Raw genomic sequence first — 20,231 nt, 5'->3', positions numbered from 1 at the left:
CCATACAAACTGAACGATCGGAATCAAGGGCTTGTATGGAAAACTTTCGCATTTGACGTGGTATCTTCACGAAATTTGGCATGGATGATTGCTTAACGTAACAATATAATATCCGCAAAAATTGCATATAGCTTCCATACAAATTGAACACATAGTTACTAAAAAAAATGCACCTGTGGAGGGTGTATTAGCTTCGGTGCAACCAAAGTTAATTTTTTTTCTTGCTTTTTATTTCTGTTGTAAGACCAGTGAATTAATGCATTTATGAACATACTTACTGTTTTAGCTATCGCGTACACCTTGAACAAGGAGTATGACAATACGGCGCCGTTGATTATTGTTACGCTGTCTTAGTCATAACCATTTTCGCCGCTCCTGGAACATACTACATTTCGCTAAGATTTCCGCAATTCTTTCGTGAAACTAAGTAAGGCCCCAAGTAACATTCCTTTTTCCGACGCTATTCAATGTTTATTTACAAAATACTCTTATATTCTTACGTCATGATAGCTGTGTTATTGGAAATTCTGAAGATGAAGGTATAACCCAAGACATTCTCGAGAGATAATTTACTACAGCATGTAAATTAAAAAAGTGTAATAAAACATTTTGAATTATGACTCATGCTTGATAAAAGGATATCCGAGTTGGTAAAACCATTTATAAAAAATTCCTGGAACTTTAATTATCTCTCTGTATTTGCACTAAAATAAAAAATCGCATTATATTTTTGCTTGCTAGAAATTATAGGCACAGAGTGAATTTATATATATTATATAATAATTAATTTACATCGACATCATCGTATACTATATATGGACATACATTTCCAGTTTTTCACAACATAAAACATACAAAGAAGTGAAATCTAAAAACTAGTAGAGATTATTAAATACTGAAACACTGCGAGACTTCAATGCACCACTGGTTTAGTTGATTTACAAAGCATAGGCACGTCTCATGATCAGGTCGAAGAACATATCGTTGTCAATGGAGGCGCTAATGGTCGCATAATAGTTCTCGAATTCTTCTTTGGTGATCTGAAAGATATAAAATGAACATTAGCACTTTATGAAAAATTTATACAAATATACATAAATTCAAATATAAAATGGATTTACTTCACATTTTCTACACAAACATATTTTCGGTTTTGGCAAAGCATTCTCACTGCACTACACAAATGTATATGCCAAATACACCAGTACTCCGTCGGCGAAATACTCTCACTAAATATGCAACGCATTCAATTTTCCACTCAATAGCTCACCTTTCCATCCAAATTGCCACGGCCCCCTTCGAAATTATTCAAAAACTCCGTCAATATTTCATCTTCACTCAACTCGCCGCTCTGAAATTTCGGATGCTCTTTCACTGAGTAGACATTCTTCAAGTCATCCACAGTAATAACGCCATCGCCGGACTTGTCCATCTTGGCGAAAGCTTGATGGATGATGTCTAGACGGCACTGCGACATCGGTGGCTACCGGAAATGGAAGGAAAATCGTTATAAAAAAACACCACCTTTAGATATATTAAGCAAAGCAGCAAGTAAATTAACATAAAGTTCGCTTCGCATACTAACTAAGTGTGTGCATTACTTACCCGCAATTTCAATAGAAACTCTGTCATGTTAATGGAACCGCTGCCATCTTCGTCGAAACTAAATCAACAGAAAATCGGGTATTTTATTAAAACGGCTTGCCTTTATATTTTGTAGTATGTGTGTGTTGCACTCACCACTTGAACATCTCCTTGATTTCCTCGTCGCTTACATCTAAACCCGTCTCACGTATGCCATTGATGAATTCTTCCTCGTTCAGTGCTTTGCTGCCATCGTCGTCCATATTGCGGAAAGTTCTAGTGGAAAAATTATGAAATGCGTTGAAAATTTGTTTAATGGTTGTTGTTTTATACACTTTGACGCTAGTGCAAGTGTATGAAATAACCGGCTTCCCTCTTACCTGCCCAAACCGACAATACCAGTTGCCCCTCGACTCAGACACAACAAACGTAATTTGGTAATTGGATCTTTCTCCTCGCCATTTGCCAATTCTCGCATCGACTTGTTAACCAAATTGGCTTCCAATGAGTAGAGGTCTTGATTACTCAGCTGTAAAAGGAGAGACGCAGAACGTTAATTAACATATTAAACTTCGGAACAATTAGTTGATTTCTACATGTTGTAATAGTTAAAAAATAAGGGCGTTGAGATAATTTGTGCACGTTTTTTTTTTATAAAAACAAAATAGAAATATAATGATTTCACAAAGTTTTTTAGTGAACCATTTCATATCGTTTTAAGAATGTTATCGGTATTAGGAGAACATGTGAAGAACATGCATTCTCCTTGACGGTACACCTATAGCTGTGAGAGTCTAATTCAGTGGGAACAAACGGGCACTACAAATATTTTCACATGACGCATTGACATGCCTGAAGTGGCCACTATATATAATGAATTCTAAGAACTTTGTAGGAATGGTATGGCTTATTCTAACAAAATTCTTAGAACTCATTTACGTGTATATTGTGGTCACTTCAGGCATATTAGTGAACCAATTCGATATGACTAGTACTTAAAATTTGTTATTTCAGCAAAGTTTGTATATAAAAATAATTTTAAATAATTATGGTGAGGGTTTCAGGGGAAATCTCAAAATTACCCATAATAGCATAAATATTTGCAAAGCATATATACAGAATTTTGTATACGCAAATTCTAGAGTTTCAAAAGAAAAAAAAAAGATCGTTATTGACTTATGAAATCCTTCTAGAATATTGTCTAAATTTTTACGTTGATCCGAGTAACAGTTTCGGTAATACAGCCTTGAGAACTTGTGCGCTCGACTAGACTAGGTCCGACGTCTTTAAACGCGTTTTTCCTGAAGCAATGTTTTTGAAGTCGCTTGGCAAGATTTCTCGAGAAATACAGAACCGATCTTCATGAAATTTTCACGTTTGCCCTTCCTCCAAGTTCTAAGTTAAGGTTTTAACTAAAACACTTAATTTTTCTTTTTTCGCTTTTGATGATCATGTAAGGAGGATCCGGACCGGAAAGGCACCGCAAAGGCCGAGTTTAAAATATTTTTGTCAAAAAATCTCAGAATTTCTTTGTTAATTGTGTATGTTTGTACAAAATTCGAATAAAATATTTCATTTACGAAACCTATGCAACCCCTTAACCGAAGTGAAAGCTTTAAAAGGAAGGCTGAAAAGAACTCAAACCAGCAGAGAGGTTTATGTACTGTAAAACCCAAGTTAGTAAATTTTACAGCTTTCGGACAATTGAGTACGATTTTATAAAATACTGATACCAAAAATAGTTAGCATAATTCCTTAGAAATTAACAAAATGGATGTGGATGTCCCAGAAATTAATTTCATTGTTGCGTTAAGATCTACAGGTATAAGCTCGAGAGTAGGTAACAAATGCCTGAAAATAATAACACTGTCAACAATGAGCCTTCAGATCAACGCTACCTTTAGAAGAAGAAGAGATTATCAATGAGACTCCGGTCTATTTTGAAAGACTGGAAAAATTAAATATCGCTCTAATCGGTTCATCGTTGTCATTCGAATAAATTTTGAACAAGAAAGCCGAATTTTAGTCAAAAATATCTTTCTCCTTAAAAAGAATACAAATTTGCTTAGCATTTTAACTTTGCTTTAGTATATTTAGTTATCAATTTAGTGTTTTAGTATGTCAATTGAATGAACCACGGTACACTAAGCAATTTAACTTGATCCCCTCTTCGATAGGTTGAGAGTTTAAACTGACTACTTCATAGCAAACCGATATATAATAATAAGAAACAATTACATATTTGTAAAATTACTAGAATAAAATTTGTAATCTCGAATCAGATTATAGTATGACATAAAAATCTTTCGAAGGTCTTTTAAAGTCACCTACAGAGCACACAAGAAAGTGCTTTCCAAAAGCTGGCAAATTTTTTTCGAATTTAGTTTTCAAAGCTTTTACTAAGTTAGAGGACTATGAAACAGAAACGCTTAAAGGAGAAAAGTGTCAATGAAATTGTTTAATGAATACTTGGTTATTTTCATAGAAACCGTTTCTTCATTACAGTGCAAAAAATCAGAAGCGTGACGCTATATTTATTTATAGTATAGAAGGCTAGTTTGTATTAACCACATTTTTAAAAGCGGTCTGCGATCTATTTCTTCCTACAAACCATATACGTTAAATTATAATAATTAGATACACAGTAACACTAGAAAGAAAATGGAAACCTTAATTAATTACCTTAATTAATAATAAATAAATAAATAAATCAATTTATTAAGGTTTCACCTTCGCAAAGTATTATAATTTATAATAACACTTTTTTTGAAAATATAGTAAATCTGATATTACTTTTCGAAAAGCAATACTTTCTCATATTATATGTAAATCAGAAATTACTTTACTTGCCGCAGTTGTAGCCGCCTTAAAGCGATTAACTTAAACGCGAGCAAGTGAGTCAATAAATGTAGTTGGTTTTAACATAACAACAATACCAAAAGCAAAGTGAGAGATTAACCGAAAACTGGCAGTCACATGAAAATGAGTGTTTCGCAATTTTCAGTGAGTCAGAGCTGAAATGCCAGCGAGTAAACAGAAATAGAAAGGAAAATAAAGTAATAAAAACTAAAAAGCCGCAAATAATTAAGGTGAGCCATATGTTGTAGTTGTCTGACGAGATATGTCTCACAGAAAATAAAAATAAATGTGAATGAACATAAGTAACTACCTTAATATGAACACACGGGTATATGTACATATGTATTTTCAAGTGTGAAATGAAGAATAATTTAATTACTTTTAGAGTTTCGTGAGAAAAGAACTTTATGTGCGGGAAACAATAAAATCTTTATGTGAGCAGTGCGAGTGCGATCGTTAAAAATTTAATTATCGCTTCTGCCGGTCGTTGCTCTAAGCGCTTAAAACCAGACGCTAACTCCCCAGTTATTATTATTATTTTTTTTTTCCGCTACTTTCAATTACACACAGTGCAATATTTCTACTTACATCTGCTTCTTCGGACATTTTTCTCCCACGAATTTATCGATTTATTAAAAGAATAAAATATATTCTGTTTTCCGCGTTGTCTGCAGAAAAAAGATGACTAGACACCACCGGGTATATTAAATCGAAATCTATGAGCGGAAATTTATAGATTTCTTTGGGACTTTTATACAGAGCGACGAACTTGTTACTCTTGCGGCTTTGAAAGTTAAACTAAAGCTTGCTGGCGCTGAGTAAGCCAGTAAATGTGATTGTGAAAGCGTTTAACGCCGACACGGGGCCGGCAGACTGCACCGCTACACATGTAGTCGGCCCACATGTGTGTACATAAGCAGCTATATAATTATATATGTATATATACGCAATTATATCTCACTATTATCTTCGCATACAAATATGGTATGCCGGTAAATTGACGAATGTGCGGCAAAGCGTGTGGACAAATAGCGCTCGCCAGATCTTGTATATGTTATGATTGCTTGTGGCACGTTCATGTGGTTTGACGTCGGCGATAACAACAACAATGACGCATGCTACTTTAGTTAATGAAAATGTGGAAAATTTCTAAGAAAATAAAAGCGGTAGAAAAGTGGTAGACTAAACTTTTGCTACTTGCAATGTTCTAATAGTTTTTTATTGAACTTGTAGACTTTTCACCAAATTTTAACTTGTATTATTATATATCATTTAAGCTGGTCAAGAAGTTTTCAACATCTACAAAGAGATTTCGCATATATGAACGATCAGCGTGACGAGTTGACATGATTTAAACACGGTCCTCTGTATATATGTACATATGCAAACTACTCCCTCATTTTTTGTTATATCAAAGAAGCGCACGTCTTTTTCTTCTCTAAATGCTACTCATTTATCGGAACCACTAATACCGAATAACTATAACACATAGCTGTCAAACAAACATACCCAAACCAAATCTTTATATGGAAAACTTCTTTTTTGACGAGATAGCTTGAAGAAATTCAGAATGGATTAATATCCAAAACAATGATATAACCAGATAATAAATTGTTCCGCGAGGATAACTATGTCATACAAACTGACAAACAAAATCAAACTACATTTCTTCATAATCAAATAACTTTAAATGGCTCGAATGTTGTTTATATCCCAACCCGACTCGAAATATTTCGTACTTCGCAACAATAGTGTAGTCTGGCAACTCAAAACACCAACTTTATCTTAAATTTGGCGATAAAGCCACATCAAGGGCGAGTCTTAATCGATGGTATAGTGAATTTAATCGTGGTCGTAGATCACTCCAAGGAGGATTTCGAGGATCAGTTGTTCTTCCGAAAACTATTGCTGCTTGCACAAACTAATATTTCTAGATCGTCATATGACCTGTCGTAAGATAGAGGAAACTATAGGCATTAGTGGGACCAGTATACATTCAATATTACAAAGGATATTTGACATTTGAAAAAAATTTTACGCAGGATCGCACACAATTTGTCAGTCACTCAAAGAAAGCTTCGTGTAGATTGAGCGGGAGAAATGTAATCGAGAGATTGAGTGAAATGTTGATTTACGCCAAAAAAAAAGAACAGTCCATGGATGAGCCGAATCCAACAAAAGTTGTTCGCGCGCGAGCACTTAAAAGAAAATAGCTGCCTGTTGTCTACTGGATACATACAAACTGTACCACTACAACAACGCAGAAAAAGCCAGTTGTCTTTCAAGAAATCAGGATAATTAACAGGCGAACACAGACCGCTCTTCATCACGATAATGCAAACATCGACGTAAAAAATACACTAATAGGTCAACGTTTTTCGACACCTGAATAGGCGGTTAATGCTTTTTTCAAAAACAGTGAATCGATTTTCTTTTATTAAAATTTGTTTTTGTTCTCTAATCCCGAAATATAAAATGAAATTTGAAAGCAAACAAAAGCACCAATTTTCATTATGACAGCTCGGATATTCACTAACATTCGCAACATAAAGTTAACCGGAAAGACAAAGGAACTCATTTTAATTTATATCCAGTTTCGTATCAGAAGGTGTCGCAAAACATATTCCCTCTAAATTGCATTTCAAAGTCATCCTTTTACCTATTCTTTCCCAATCATACTCATCTTCAAAATGTGTCGCGAAATTTTACGTGATAACGGGTCTTGTTTAAGACGAGAGGCAATACGGTATTCGGCATTTTTCTTTTTAAGAACTCTTGCTAGCTTTATGGTATACTCTTGCCTTCTCCTAATAAATTGACTTACTCCGGAAGAGTGTTTGCAAATAATGCAATTTTTTAAGAAAATAATGAATCTAGCATGTAACACCGCAAATGCTGCGTCTAATATTTGGTCAACATAATTGCTTTTTTACTGTGTACGTTAACAAATAAAATTATCACATTTTTAGTGATGAGCACTTTTAATTGTGGTCTATGGACAGAGAGAATCTGTGGCCCGTATCTCTTTAAACATGAAGCCGCCCATAACGTTAGAGTCATTGGTTAATTGAACTGCCTGAATTGGAGTGTGTTGATGCGACGAGCTTTGGTTCCATCGAGTTGACGTTATCTACCATACACTCAACGAAAGAATTAAGTTATTGAAGGAAATTTTTGGTGAGGAAATTCTATTGATCCGTGGCGTGAACTTCACGAATGCACGTGGATTTAACACAGCTGAACTTTTGTTTTTTTTTTTTTAAGTTTTCCTTGTCTACGCCGATACGCCCGAGACGATTAACGCCTTGGCAATTCTGCTTCAATTGCTGAAAATTATGTCTTTCGGCTGGTATTTATTTGAGCCAGCTTCGGTGGTCACTTCCTCGATATCATTCAAGACATAATGTTTGTAATAATATTCTTGCTGATAACGAATAATATGAGCTTTACATTTTTTTGAGAACCACAAGTCTAAAAAAAAAAACCTTGTGTTCATGAGAGAGTCCTTGATATGAGAGGATTTGGCTTGTTCAGACCGAAAATCAATTTTCTGCAATGAAAAATATTCCGCTTTTATTTCTTACGTTAAACGAACAGGAAAATTAAGGGATCGCGCGCATTACTTAAGAAATTAACGAGGTATTAGTGATCCATTTTCTTTAATTGCTAAGTTTAATCAAAATTCTGGCTGCTTCAAATTTCATGGGGGCGGCTCTTACGAAAAATATGTGGCCAAGAACAACCAGGCATTTTTGTGTAGTGAATAACTCTAGGTTCAGAATAAGACACTTTTTGCTTTTGTTTATTTGTCAAGTGCACAGAACATAGGGTTATTTAAATTGGAATATTTTTTAATTGTTCTATAATTTATATTGGTCAAAAATCGCATACCGACGCACTATCGCTATGGAAGTAAATAAATGGCATTTTGTAATTTTAATGGGATGTCCTTAGGAAAATAAGGAAATTTAAATTCAAGTAATCTGACTTGGAAATATACATATCTTGACAGTCACACTCATACGCACTCATATCATCTCTTCATTCCACTCAACCACTTTGACATTGCTTTTTGCACAACCTAACAAAGTTACATTACTCGCTCGTTCAATTCATGCCGAACACATCGTGTAATGATTATGACTAAATAAACAAAAGTGTTGCCGATGAATAATGCACGCAAATATAAACAAGAAAAAACGTTGACTTCGGCTGCACCGAAGCTAATATACCCTTCAACGTGCATTTCTTTTAGTAACTATGTGTTCAGATTGTATGGAAGCTATATGCTATAGTAATCCGATCTGAACAACTTTTTCTGAGATTATATTATTACCTTAAGCAGTAATCCAAGACAAAGAACGTGATTCCGATCGTTCAGTTTGTATGGCAGCTATATATTATTGTGGTCCGATATCGGCAATTCCAACAAATGAGCAGCTTCTTGAAGAGAAAATGACATTTGCAAAATTTCAAAACGATGTCTTAACAAGTAAGGATGGGCTAAGTTCGGGTGTCACCGAACATTTTATACTCTCGCATGATAAAGTGATAATCGAGATTTCAGGCGTGGTTGTGAAACGATTTCACCCATATTTGGTGCATGTCATCAGGGTGTTAAGAAAATATTATATACCGAATTTCATTGAAATCGGTTGAGTACTTCCTGAGATATGGTTTTTGGCCCATAAGTGGGCGACGCCACGCCCATTTTCAATATTTAAAAAAAACCTGTATGCAGCTTCCTTCTGACATTTCTTCCGTAAAATTTAGTGTTTCTGACGTTTTAAGTTAGTCGGTTAACGCACTTTTAGTGATTTTCAACATAACCTTTGTATGGGATGTGGGCGTGGTTATTATCCGATTTCTTCCATTTTTGAACTGTATATGGAATTGCCTAAACGACTCTATACAGGTTGGTTGACATAGCTATAGTAGTTTTCGAGATATGTACAAAAAAGTTAGTAGGGGGCGGGGCCACGCCCACTTTTCCAAAAAAATTACGTCAGAATATGCCCCTCCCTAATGCGATCCTTTCTGCCAAATTTCATTTTAATATCTTTATTTATGGCTTAGTTATGACATTTTATAGGTTTTCGGTTTCCGCCATTTTGTGGGCGTGGCAGTGGGCCATCTTCGAACTTAACCTTCTTATAGAGCCAAGAAATACGTGTACCAAGTTTCATCATGATATCTCAATTTTTACTCAAGTTACTGCTTGCACGGACGGACGGACAGACAGACATCCGGATTTCAACTCTACTCGTCACCCTGATCACTTTGGTATATATAACCCTATAWCTAACTCTTTTAGTTTTAGGACTTACAAACAACCGTTATGTGAACAAAACTATAATACTCTCTTTAGCAACTTTGTTGCGAGAGTATAAAGGCTGAGGGACTAGTTCGTATATATACAAATAGGCAGACAGACGGACGGACAGACAGACAGACGGACATCGCTTTATAGGGTGTCCGACGCTTCCTTCTGGGTGTTACAAACTTCGTGACAAACTTAATTACCCTGTCCAGGGTTAAAGAAAAGAGAAAACAACATGCACCAAAAATACAACAACATTAAGGTTAATGAATACTAGCTAACTACCTACTCGTAAGAGTACAAGTAAATAAGAACAAAAATAGGGTTTGTGATGCAACAACAAATATAGAGCATTACGTTCGCCGGCTCTCTTCGCCTTACTTTTGGCTCGAAGCTACCCACATGCAACCACAGCGGCTCCCAATTGACATTTGCATGCGCGAATGACTGCCGTGCAAGAAAAACAAAAGAAATGAATACATGAATGGTGAAAGCGACGGAAATGAGTTGAGCGTGAGCTATTAAATTTGAATAAGTTGCTTCAAGTATATACTTGTAATATAGATACTTATATGTATGTATATATTGCATAAGAGCATTTTTAGAAGAACTGACATGCAACAGGCAGCATTCAACTGCTTATGAGTACGCATATACAAGTACTTGTATTTCTAAAAGTGCTCGTACTTATTAACTTAAGCATTGATATACTCGCACCAACACACGCACTCTCACAATCGGCTTGTATCACTCGCACATACTGTAATTGCAATTACAGATTGACATTGTTGTTGATATTATTGCACCGCGCAGCGCCAAAGCTTGCTTACTTTGTGACCCAACCCATTGGGTATTCGTTTTGAATGCGCTCGTCCACACTTGAATGAATCCCATCTTTATACAAATGTGTTCTTATTGATATGCACATACATAAATATGTTAATGTATTATATATACCTGTGCAAGTATGTGATTGTGGTGCTCGAGTTCAGCTCATTTGTGACTCGCATACTCTTTCACTTAATTTTCATGGGAATTGTTGAAAATTTTCAATTAATTTCCAGCTCAATGACTGATGAGCCCATTGATAAATAGCGGAAATCTTTTTTGTGCGTCACTGCAGCACTCGTTTACAACAACAACAGAAATGAATGTATAACATAAAAGCGCCGTGTAGGAAATGTGCACCTCAATAGCAGATAATTGTTTACTTAATTGTTGGCATCACTGCTGACTTTCGCGATTTCTTTCTTTAGTGTTAAAATTAACGGGTCGGCTTTAGTATACCATCCCAGGATTTCGGGAATAAAATGGGTATGGTCGGATAGTGGAGATTCTCCAGATCACGAATATAGTTGGCTACATCTGCAGGAAGCTTATAGTTTTCGAGTTATTCGCGTTTAAAGTTGAAGATTTGCAATATTTTAATTAATTATTTTCAATATATAAAATTAAGTTTGCACTTATATTTTTCACTTTTATATACACTAACACATCACGTATTCATTTGCAGACATTTATTTTATATAATATAGTGTATAAATAGCTTTTAATGCACATTTAATTATTGTTGAAATATGAATAAGAAATGAATTACAAACTGTCAAATAATCAGTGTTACCATACTAAAATATTTTGCAAACTAAAAAAATAAAACATAAATAAATATTATACCCTAAATACAGGAAACATAATCGTTGATAAACAATAAAAAATATATAAAAAATTTAAGCTGCCTGAAAGGCGCCAATGTAAAAATGAGTTCAACGGGAGAAAAAAAATGTATACACCCGGTTTTTAATCGACAAGGCTAATTTTTTTGAAGCACTGCCGAAGGCCACCCACGCAAAAAGGAGTTCTACGCGAAAAAAATTTGGTACACCCAGGTGGTGGACCGACCAGAGTTCTTTTTTTTCTTTTTTTTTTTTGAAATGCTGCCGAAGGGCGCCCACGCAAAAAGGATTTCAACGCGAAGAAGTAGCAATGTCATAGAGGGTATAACAACAACCCTAACGTCAATGCGATCTAACGGATATAAGTACTGCTAGTACGCAAAGTACCGTTGCATTTTTTGTCATTTTTATAATTATTTCGTATTTGGAAAATAAGCTGTGTGGACGTACTCAATATAATTTTTATTAAAACTATTCAAATATTTTTGAAGAAAATGGCAAATAATTCTTCAGGTATGATAACTTAAATATTGAAAATAATATTTAAATCATGTTTCTAATACTTCGTTACAATTATACATATGTAGATCTGCAAGAACAAGTGACAATTCGTGTTCGTAGAACGAACAAATTGAGCATGTCGGAGGTGAAGGGAATGTGGAATATTGCCAAAATATTCCACACATTCCAATCGAGGGAGAGCTGCATATCTTTTTGCGAAGAGGAGAGTGTCATTGCTAAAGGAAGGACTTGCAGGGTGCATAGACTGCCGATGGTGCTCTCCGTGATGGGAAATAGCACCGTCGGTACGTTTAGGGGACGAAAAGATCTTGCCGAACGCGTTCGGCGATATCTCGATCCATGGGCACCTGGTTGGGAAATGTGAGAATACCTTTGCCACAAGCTTTCTATCTAATGTTTTGCTACGCATCGCACTGGTCGCATGAGGTAGTTAGGAAAAACAGCATTGTCAGGGAACCTAAATTATCTAGCGGTACCATTTGTGACTGGTATAACTACTGTCGCGAAGCGGTTGTTTTATACCAAGTGGAACATCAGGAGGCGGTAGGTAAAATTGGTGGCCCTGGCAAAAATGAATGATGAAAGCAAATTCGAGAAGAGGAAATTGAATAAAGTTAAGGTATACAAGTTATACAACAACAACAAGTTAAGTTATACAATAATTACTTATATGCTTTTCTCATTTTAGGCAGGAGTGTAGAAGGTCACTGGCTGTTGGGATGTTTGAGAATGGGAGCGATGACCTGCGGCTGGAGGTATGCCCAGGAAATGTTAGGTCTGCGGAGGTGCTCATACCCCTGATTAAGATGCATGTTGCGCCAGGAACTATAATAAGCACGGATTGCTGGAAGGCGTACGATGGTTTGGCGAATCGCGGGTATGAGCACTGAAAAGTAAATCATAGCGAGCCGGACAATCCATTTGTGGCTTTAGATGGAACTGCGCTGCGTATAGAAACCAGGGCGTGTAATTAAAAGGTTTTTTGCGAGGGACAACCACAACAATCCCGAAAACTTCGCGGATTTAATTGTTGAGTATGTTTGGCGGAAAAATGTGGCCAACAGACACGAAGATCCTTTTTTAAAGTTATTAGAGGCAATAAAGTTTATATACAAGCCTTAATACACGCTTGTTTTATTAAATTTAAATAATTTCTTTATATTTTATGTTTTCTATTCTCTTATTTGGGTTATAATCTGTTTACTTTATTTCTTTTGGTTATTTTACAAATGATGTCGATAAAGTAACACTGATTATTTGACAGTTTGTAATTCATTTGTTATTCAACAATAATTTAAATATATATTAAAAGCTATTTTTGTACTATATTATATAAAATAAATGTGTACAAGTGAATTAGTGAAGTGCTAGTGGATATAAAAGTGAAAAATATAAGTGCAAAATTAATTTTATATATGGAATATGTAATTAAAATATTGCAAATGTTCAACTTTAAACGGGAATATCTCGAAAACTATATATCCTTGGTCAGAATTATCTCCTCTATCCGACCATATTCTTTTTATCCTTGCAATCCTGAGACGGCATACTAAATTCTTATTAAATTAACTAATCGGTCAGGGTTTTTTTTTTATAAATAAATAAATTTATGACGAATACAAAATGATTTTTTTATGTTTATTTATTGGTTCCATAATATTTAGTTAAATAAATTTTTGAAATGACACGTCAAAAAAGTTTTGTTTGTTTTGGTGTTAAACTAAAATTTCAAAAAATTATTGATGTGTAGGAAAGTCGCTACTACGCTATGGAAGTGTCGAATTTTGTCGTTTTTCAACAATTCTTCGTAGGAAAAATAAGAAGATACCGAAAAAAAAGCTTTCCATAGCGCGATAGAGAATGACGTTAAAAATGTGCTCTCCAAATTGGAACTAGGTATCTTCAAAACTCTTCCTTTGAGGGTCGAAACCGAAACACCGTTCAGAGAAACACGCGTTTAAACATAAAGCGGGCAGACATACCTTCAGCCGGATTTCGGCTCGTCTCGTCATCTTAATAATTTATATATACACAACCCTATATCAGTCACAATAAGTTTTAGCTGATACTAATCACAGTTATATGAATAAAACTATTATACTCTGTAAAAACATGTTGTAAGAGTATAACAAGAAGAAAGAGACACTGGCTTGACTAAATCGAGTCAGCTCGCCATGCTGGACATTTATAGAGGTATATATATATTTTATAGGGTCATCGCTGTTTCCGCCAATGTGTTAAAAGCTTGTGCAGAGTATTGCGCTAACAAAACTCAAAACTTTAAGATAAATTGAAATTATTCATTAATAAGGGTTTTTTTTCGTTTTCGTTTTAGTGATGAAATCTTAGCTACCTTTTCAATACGATCAATAGAGAGTAGCGAAAACAAGACTTAAGCGCTCCCCTCATTGTTGAAGAGACTTTTTCCCTAAATAACACTCCTTTACCGAGTACGGTTCATGCACTCTGCTCCTCATTTGACCTAATTGATATAGTAAAATTAGTCTAAAAAATGAAAAAAAAAAATTGCTAGCATCGAAGAAAGCGGTTGTAACGCTTTAGCGAAGTATGCGCATACTCTCTTGTATTGATTTAGATCACCAACATCAACTTTTCGTTTTTCCACAAATTCACTTTTTGACTGCGCACAAACATTAGTGAGCTAAGAAATGGCGAATTGAAGACGGCTCATGGCGTACCTACGCTCTTATGAAATTACATATACATTTTCGCCTTTTAAATAGTTTCAGATTAATCTTTTTAATATTGCTTTGTGCTATAACCTTATTTATCATTTGTATATAAAGAAATAACTGAAAACTCTCTTTTTACAGGGTTCTGCTAAAGAACTGAAAATATCCGACCGCAGCATCCGAAGAATATTGAAAAATGAGCTCAAGATCAAGCCTTACAAGTTCCAAAAGGCCCATGATCTCACACCGAAGCAGCAACAAGTAAGACTTGAGAGAGCGAAGCAGTTCCTTCGCTTGGCCGAAAGCGGTCAAATTCCAAACATTGTGCTTTCTGACGAAATAATTTTTCCAGTCGAGCTATTCGTAAACTCTCAAACCGATAGAGAATTTAAGCCAACGGTTGGCCACCAGGAGGCAGCACCCGCCACAAACGATATTTTGGGCCGCTGTCACTGCAGATGGGCGCTATCCAATTGTTTTCGTCGAGCCTGGCGTCAAAGTAAATTCGACATATTATCGGGAAAGTTTCCTGGAGGCTGCTTTGAAGCTGTTGGCAAACAAACATTTCGGTCACAAACCATGGACGTTTCAACAAGACTCAGCACTGTCTCACAAAGCGCGAGTGAACCAAGAATGGCTGAAAGACAACGTTCCGACCTTCATTAGGACCACACAATGGCTCTCGAATTAACCAATTGAAAATTCAATGGATTATTCTCTCTGGGCCATTTCGGAAAGCAAGGTCCGAAGTAAAAAATACACAGTCTCGAGATGCTGAAGAAAACATTGTGCGTGAGTGGGCCAAAATACCGGCAAGTCACATTCGGGCAGTATGCGATTCGTTTTTTGACCATGTCAAGGCCATAGTTAAGGCCAGAGGTGGTCATATCGAGCATCGAAACGCAAATGTAAAGTTCTGTTCTAGAACGTGTTGCCAAATTAATTGTTCAAGATAATTTCACCTTATTAGAAAACTTATCCCCTATTGACAAAAACTGGGACAGTCGATGCCAATCATTCGCCATTTGACGCAAGCTGCAACAACACCAAGACAACCAATAACAAAAATGGCTAATCTGCTTTTAGTACGAAATCTTATAAATAATTACGAATATCTTATAAGTTTATAGCGATCGTAATAAAAAAAAGTCTGAAATGCTTTTGTCGTCTTTTTTACGGTTAATAGCTTTTCCCAACAAGAAATAGTTGATCAAAGCCGGCTGTGTGAAAATCAAAACTGTTTTGTCAATTATAATCTGAATGTACTAAATTATTTTGCCTGTGCGAAAAGGGTTGCTCATAGCGATGCTTAAATAAGTCTATTCGTACGCTAATTTTCCTACAGGGTGTGAGAAGCATTTTAATTATTTGTAAATACAAACAAGGCTTCACATACGAAATAGCGTACATATGTTACGAATCGTTAGGGTCAGTAAGCACAGCATTTGCATATTGCCAACTGCGTTCCCTAGTGATCCACATGTTCATTTAATGCAATAAATTGTACGAAAAATTTTAAAAGCTTTAAAAAAATGTGGGCACACTTTAAACTTTCAGGTAGTACTATTTAAAAATTACAAATAAGAAAGGGATACGTTTGGGTGCAACTGAACATTTTACACTCTTGCAATTTGCAACAAACAAATACAGAAAAATTTCTCAAGATGTAAAACGTCAACCAGAGAATCGGGATCTAAGCAATTTTATATATAAATATACTCTGTATACGAGGTTGTTCAGTAAGTTTTTTCATTTGGTTAGAAACACACAATTTTCTGACTCCAAATATAATTTATTATTCAGTACAATCTCCCTGAATATTAATACAACACATGCTCCCCTGAAGTGAGAATCCGGAAGGTCTACAAAATACGCTTCAACAGCCGTTATGACCTCTGCCAAAATCTGGTTAATACGGTGAATGCTCCAACAATTCGAACTTTAATGTTCTGATGAAAAAGGATTTTTTTCTTCTTCTAATTTTCATTGAAATATTCCTTGTTAATATTCCGAATTAATTGTTTTACCACTTTGCACGTAATCCACAAACAAAATTCCTGTCGCATCCCAAAAAACTGATGCCATAATCTTTTTGGCCGATTTCCGGACACGAACTCGTTTCGAAACCGAACAACCAGTTTCACATCACTCTTTTGCCGCTTATTTTGATTCAAGATTTATGGTGATGGACTCAAGTTTAATTCATACTGATGAAATCCACTTTATCTAACATTCAAAACCTTACTGAGAAAGTCTCAATCGAATGTGTTTTTCTTCCGAATGCGGTACGCATTGTGCACACAGCTTTCAGAAACCAAAAATTTCACTTAAAATATGACTCACACTGCCAATGAGATGTTTAAAACTTTTACTAAATAAAAATATTCCAAAACCATATCCTGTATTTTGACCCATCTTCCTACTGTTCTAATTGTAGCTGAACAATCATTCTACTTTTTTAACATTCGTTATTGAATTTCTATTGGTGCTACACCTTCCGAAAATAAGAATTTTATCACTGCACCGAATTTAGCTTTTTCCATTGCAAAAAAAAAAAAAAATACTGTGACACGATGACACTTGGCTTGTAAACCACGAATTAATTGACAGATTGAAATGACACTTCACACACGTTCATATGAAGAGTGTACCAACAAAACATACAAAAAATTTGGGCTAGTAGCAACGCCCTATCTTATCGGGCGACAAAACTTATTGAACAACAACAACACATACACTAATCGACACATTAACATACCACACACTAAAACATTCGCTGGGTTTCATTCACATACAATCACCAATTATATGGAGCAATGTCAGCCAGATGTTCGAAAATGCTGGTAATATTTATATGGGGGCTGGGTCAAGTTTTCGCCCAACTGTATCTATTTTAGACATAGTGATAAACTGATATAAGAAAAACACGCTCTTTTTTTATTAAGAGAACTCAAATATTGGCCGATATGTGGAGTATAAAGTCAGCTGGAAGTTCGAAAATCTTTATATTTGGTATATAGGGGATCAGGAAAGTATTGACCCTATTCAAGTCATTTTTGATACACAGAATTACTATTATGAGGAAAGGATTCTGTCTGAATTTCAATTGTATATCTTACACATTAACCGATATTTTCGGTAAAAAGTCAACTAAAAGTACCACATATATCCACATATGAGGTACGTAGGGTCTTGAAGAGTTTTGGTTGGACTTATCCAATTTTTGGTCATAAGGCGGCATACTTTAAGGGAATTATTACTATTAGGCGTAATTGCAGTCCGATTTCGCCCATTTTTACACTGCAATATAGGAATATGAAAGGAATGCTACATAAATTTGTTCTGGGTCTAAGGCCCAATATAAACACAAACCAATTTAAAACATTTTTACCAATATCGATTTTTTCTTGTCTACAGTAATATCTCTGTATAGAGCAATAAATAGCGAAACCCGAACTCTCGCAAACGAGCGATGTGAATAACCACCTACTTGGACATATTTACTTACATACAGTATATGTTTGTATATATGTATGTTCTTATGTAAACGAGCCTGCTACGTATGTCATTTAGTGTCATTGCCCTCAAAAAGTAATTGAACTCACTCGGCCTTCTAACGAAGCAACATTAATGGTCAAGCGTCAAAAGGAACTAATTAGCTAACTGTAATATTTCTGTGCCACATAGCACACATAGTTGTTTCAAGTAAAGCTACCACGCACTGAAAATCACTTCAAATACGTCGTGTTTCTGAATATATGTATGTAAATTTTTCGATAAGTAGTCTTTGACACCAGTCCACTCATATATATATTATATCAAATGCATTTAACGCTTTCATGTTCGCCGAAAAAAATATGCTCGCGTTAAATTTAGCGTAAAATTTATGTAAACCGCTTCGGAGAGCAGACAAAAATGTTTTGCAAATAAATTTGTTAAGTATTTTTTAAAATTTCGGATACTCTTTTCTCTGAGCCCCGTTTTTTATATCCACTGTACCTTTCTTCGACGCTTCAATGAATTTCGGTTTATTTGTAACATTTCGCTTCAACATACGAATCAACACTAAATTAAATGTCGAAATTATTGAATGCGTGCAACAACAAGGCAATGCGTTCATGATACGGAAGTATTCAGTCCCAGCCAAATTGAGGATACAAACAAAAAAGTCAAAAAATGAAAGAAAAATACAGAAAACACACAAAAAAATGAAAGTAAATAGAAACATAAAGCGAAACAAAAACAAAATACACGCCAAATTAAACAAACCTCAAGGCGGAAGGACTCTCCTTTATTTTGCATGACACAACTCATATTTCACCGCGCCCACCGCCAACCGCTACCCACTCGTCTTTATGTTTTTATACGTGTATATTGTGTTTTTCTTAGCACATTTAGTTCCCATCGGTGGTTAGCAACGACGAAAGTGCATAAATAAGAACCACAACATAAAACAAATGGGGCATAAGTCACGGAAATGACAATGGGAATAAGGAAATATCGGTGACAGAATTGTTGGATGAAATGTGCGTTTGTATGTTGTACTTGTACGCTTGTGAAGGGGGTTTCCAAAACTAACCGACTTTTAGTAAATACTATAAAAGCTCTTTATATAAACCTGGCTATTAATATTGATGCTAAGTAATGTCCTTTGCAGCTTTAGGGAACCAATTCGTTGGTAATTAGCAGTAATCATGATTAAAAAACAACGATCGCAATTACATACTCAATTATATTCATATAACGATTAAAAAGGTAAATTTGTTTATGTATAGAAAATTCTTTATTTATTTTTCCAAACCAATTCGTCTTCAAGAAAACGGATTTTTCCAATGCTTTCGCCAGCCTTCAAAACAGTCGAAATAGTATTTTTCTGGTATAGGCCGCAAGACTTTATCTTTTACGGTTTTTATCTCGTCAATCGTGTCAAAAGGGCGTCCCCGCATTGGCCTTTTGAGTTAATAGCATTGCCAACATTCTCATGCAATCAAATTAGGTGAATACAGTGATTGCGAAACGATACGAGCCGAGTTTTTTTCAAAAAGTCGGGTTATCGTGATGAAGAAATCAAGAGTTGTTTGACCATAATTCCGGTCTTTCAGTCGAACAGCTGGATGTAGACGACGCATACGCGCAAGTAATATTCTTTGTTGAGAGTTTGGCTCTCTGTGAAGAAACACATAACGTTAATCAACTCACCATACCTTCTACTAAATAAGTAATTTGAGAACTTTTCGTTTCTATGTAGCTGTTTTCTTCATGGATATGATTTACAAAAGCGAATCGAACGAACCATTCAGCCTATTCAAATAAATCAGTTGGTTTGCGGTCCTTTCACTAATGGAGCAACAAAAAATTCAACCCCTTTATTTTAGCGAAGGTCTATTACTGATGGCTTCTAAAACAATCATATTTGATATCAAGTCTTCCTTTTCAAAAGCAACAAACATGGTAAAATGTGACCTATATGTAAAACCAAACTCGCATTAGAGATAGCGTTCATAGCACTTTAATGAGATATCCACATAGTTTTTTGTCTTGAATTGGATTCGTTAACTTTACTTTTACATATAGAAAAAT

The 20,231-nt window shown here is 35.3% G+C and overlaps 1 protein-coding gene across 2 annotated transcripts; it reads right to left on the bottom strand.

Moving 5' to 3' along the window:
* Nucleotides 1–725: 725 nt before the first annotated feature.
* On the bottom strand, nucleotides 726–18,715 carry LOC108965975 (calcyphosin-like protein). 2 transcript variants are annotated; one of them, XM_018928663.1, is made up of 6 exons: nucleotides 18,651–18,715; nucleotides 1,965–2,113; nucleotides 1,741–1,860; nucleotides 1,606–1,663; nucleotides 1,271–1,483; nucleotides 726–1,040 (listed from the first exon to the last, which is right to left on the bottom strand). In XM_018928663.1, exons 1-6 carry the CDS (start codon nucleotides 18,690–18,692, stop codon nucleotides 939–941), a joined length of 684 nt encoding a protein of 227 aa, XP_018784208.1. In that variant the 5' UTR covers nucleotides 18,693–18,715; the 3' UTR covers nucleotides 726–938. The 2 variants fall into 2 exon arrangements, with proteins under 2 accessions (XP_018784208.1, XP_018784209.1); XM_018928664.1 differs by lacking the exon at nucleotides 18,651–18,715 and adding an exon at nucleotides 5,032–5,256.
* Nucleotides 18,716–20,231: the final 1,516 nt, after the last annotated feature.

Source organism: Bactrocera latifrons, unplaced genomic scaffold, assembly GCF_001853355.1.
Source record: "Bactrocera latifrons isolate USDA-ARS-PBARC rearing strain unplaced genomic scaffold, ASM185335v1 scaffold_152, whole genome shotgun sequence".
Lineage (NCBI taxonomy): Eukaryota > Metazoa > Arthropoda > Insecta > Diptera > Tephritidae > Bactrocera > Bactrocera latifrons.
The sequence above is the reverse complement of the archived record's forward strand: the minus strand, read 5'-3'. Positions and strand labels throughout refer to the sequence as shown.

Bases quoted from the DNA above. Each gene is read 5' to 3' on its own strand.
- LOC108965975 (XM_018928663.1), bottom strand. From the start codon at position 18,692: ATGTTACAAATAAACCGAAATTCATTGAAGCGTCGAAGAAAG. The intron at 2,114-18,650 runs GTACAGTGGATA...CTCCTTTTACAG, and splicing joins CATTGAAGCGTCGAAGAAAG to CTGAGTAATCAAGACCTCTA. The intron at 1,484-1,605 runs GTAAGTAATGCA...CATTTCCGGTAG, and splicing joins AGTTTCTATTGAAATTGCGG to CCACCGATGTCGCAGTGCCG.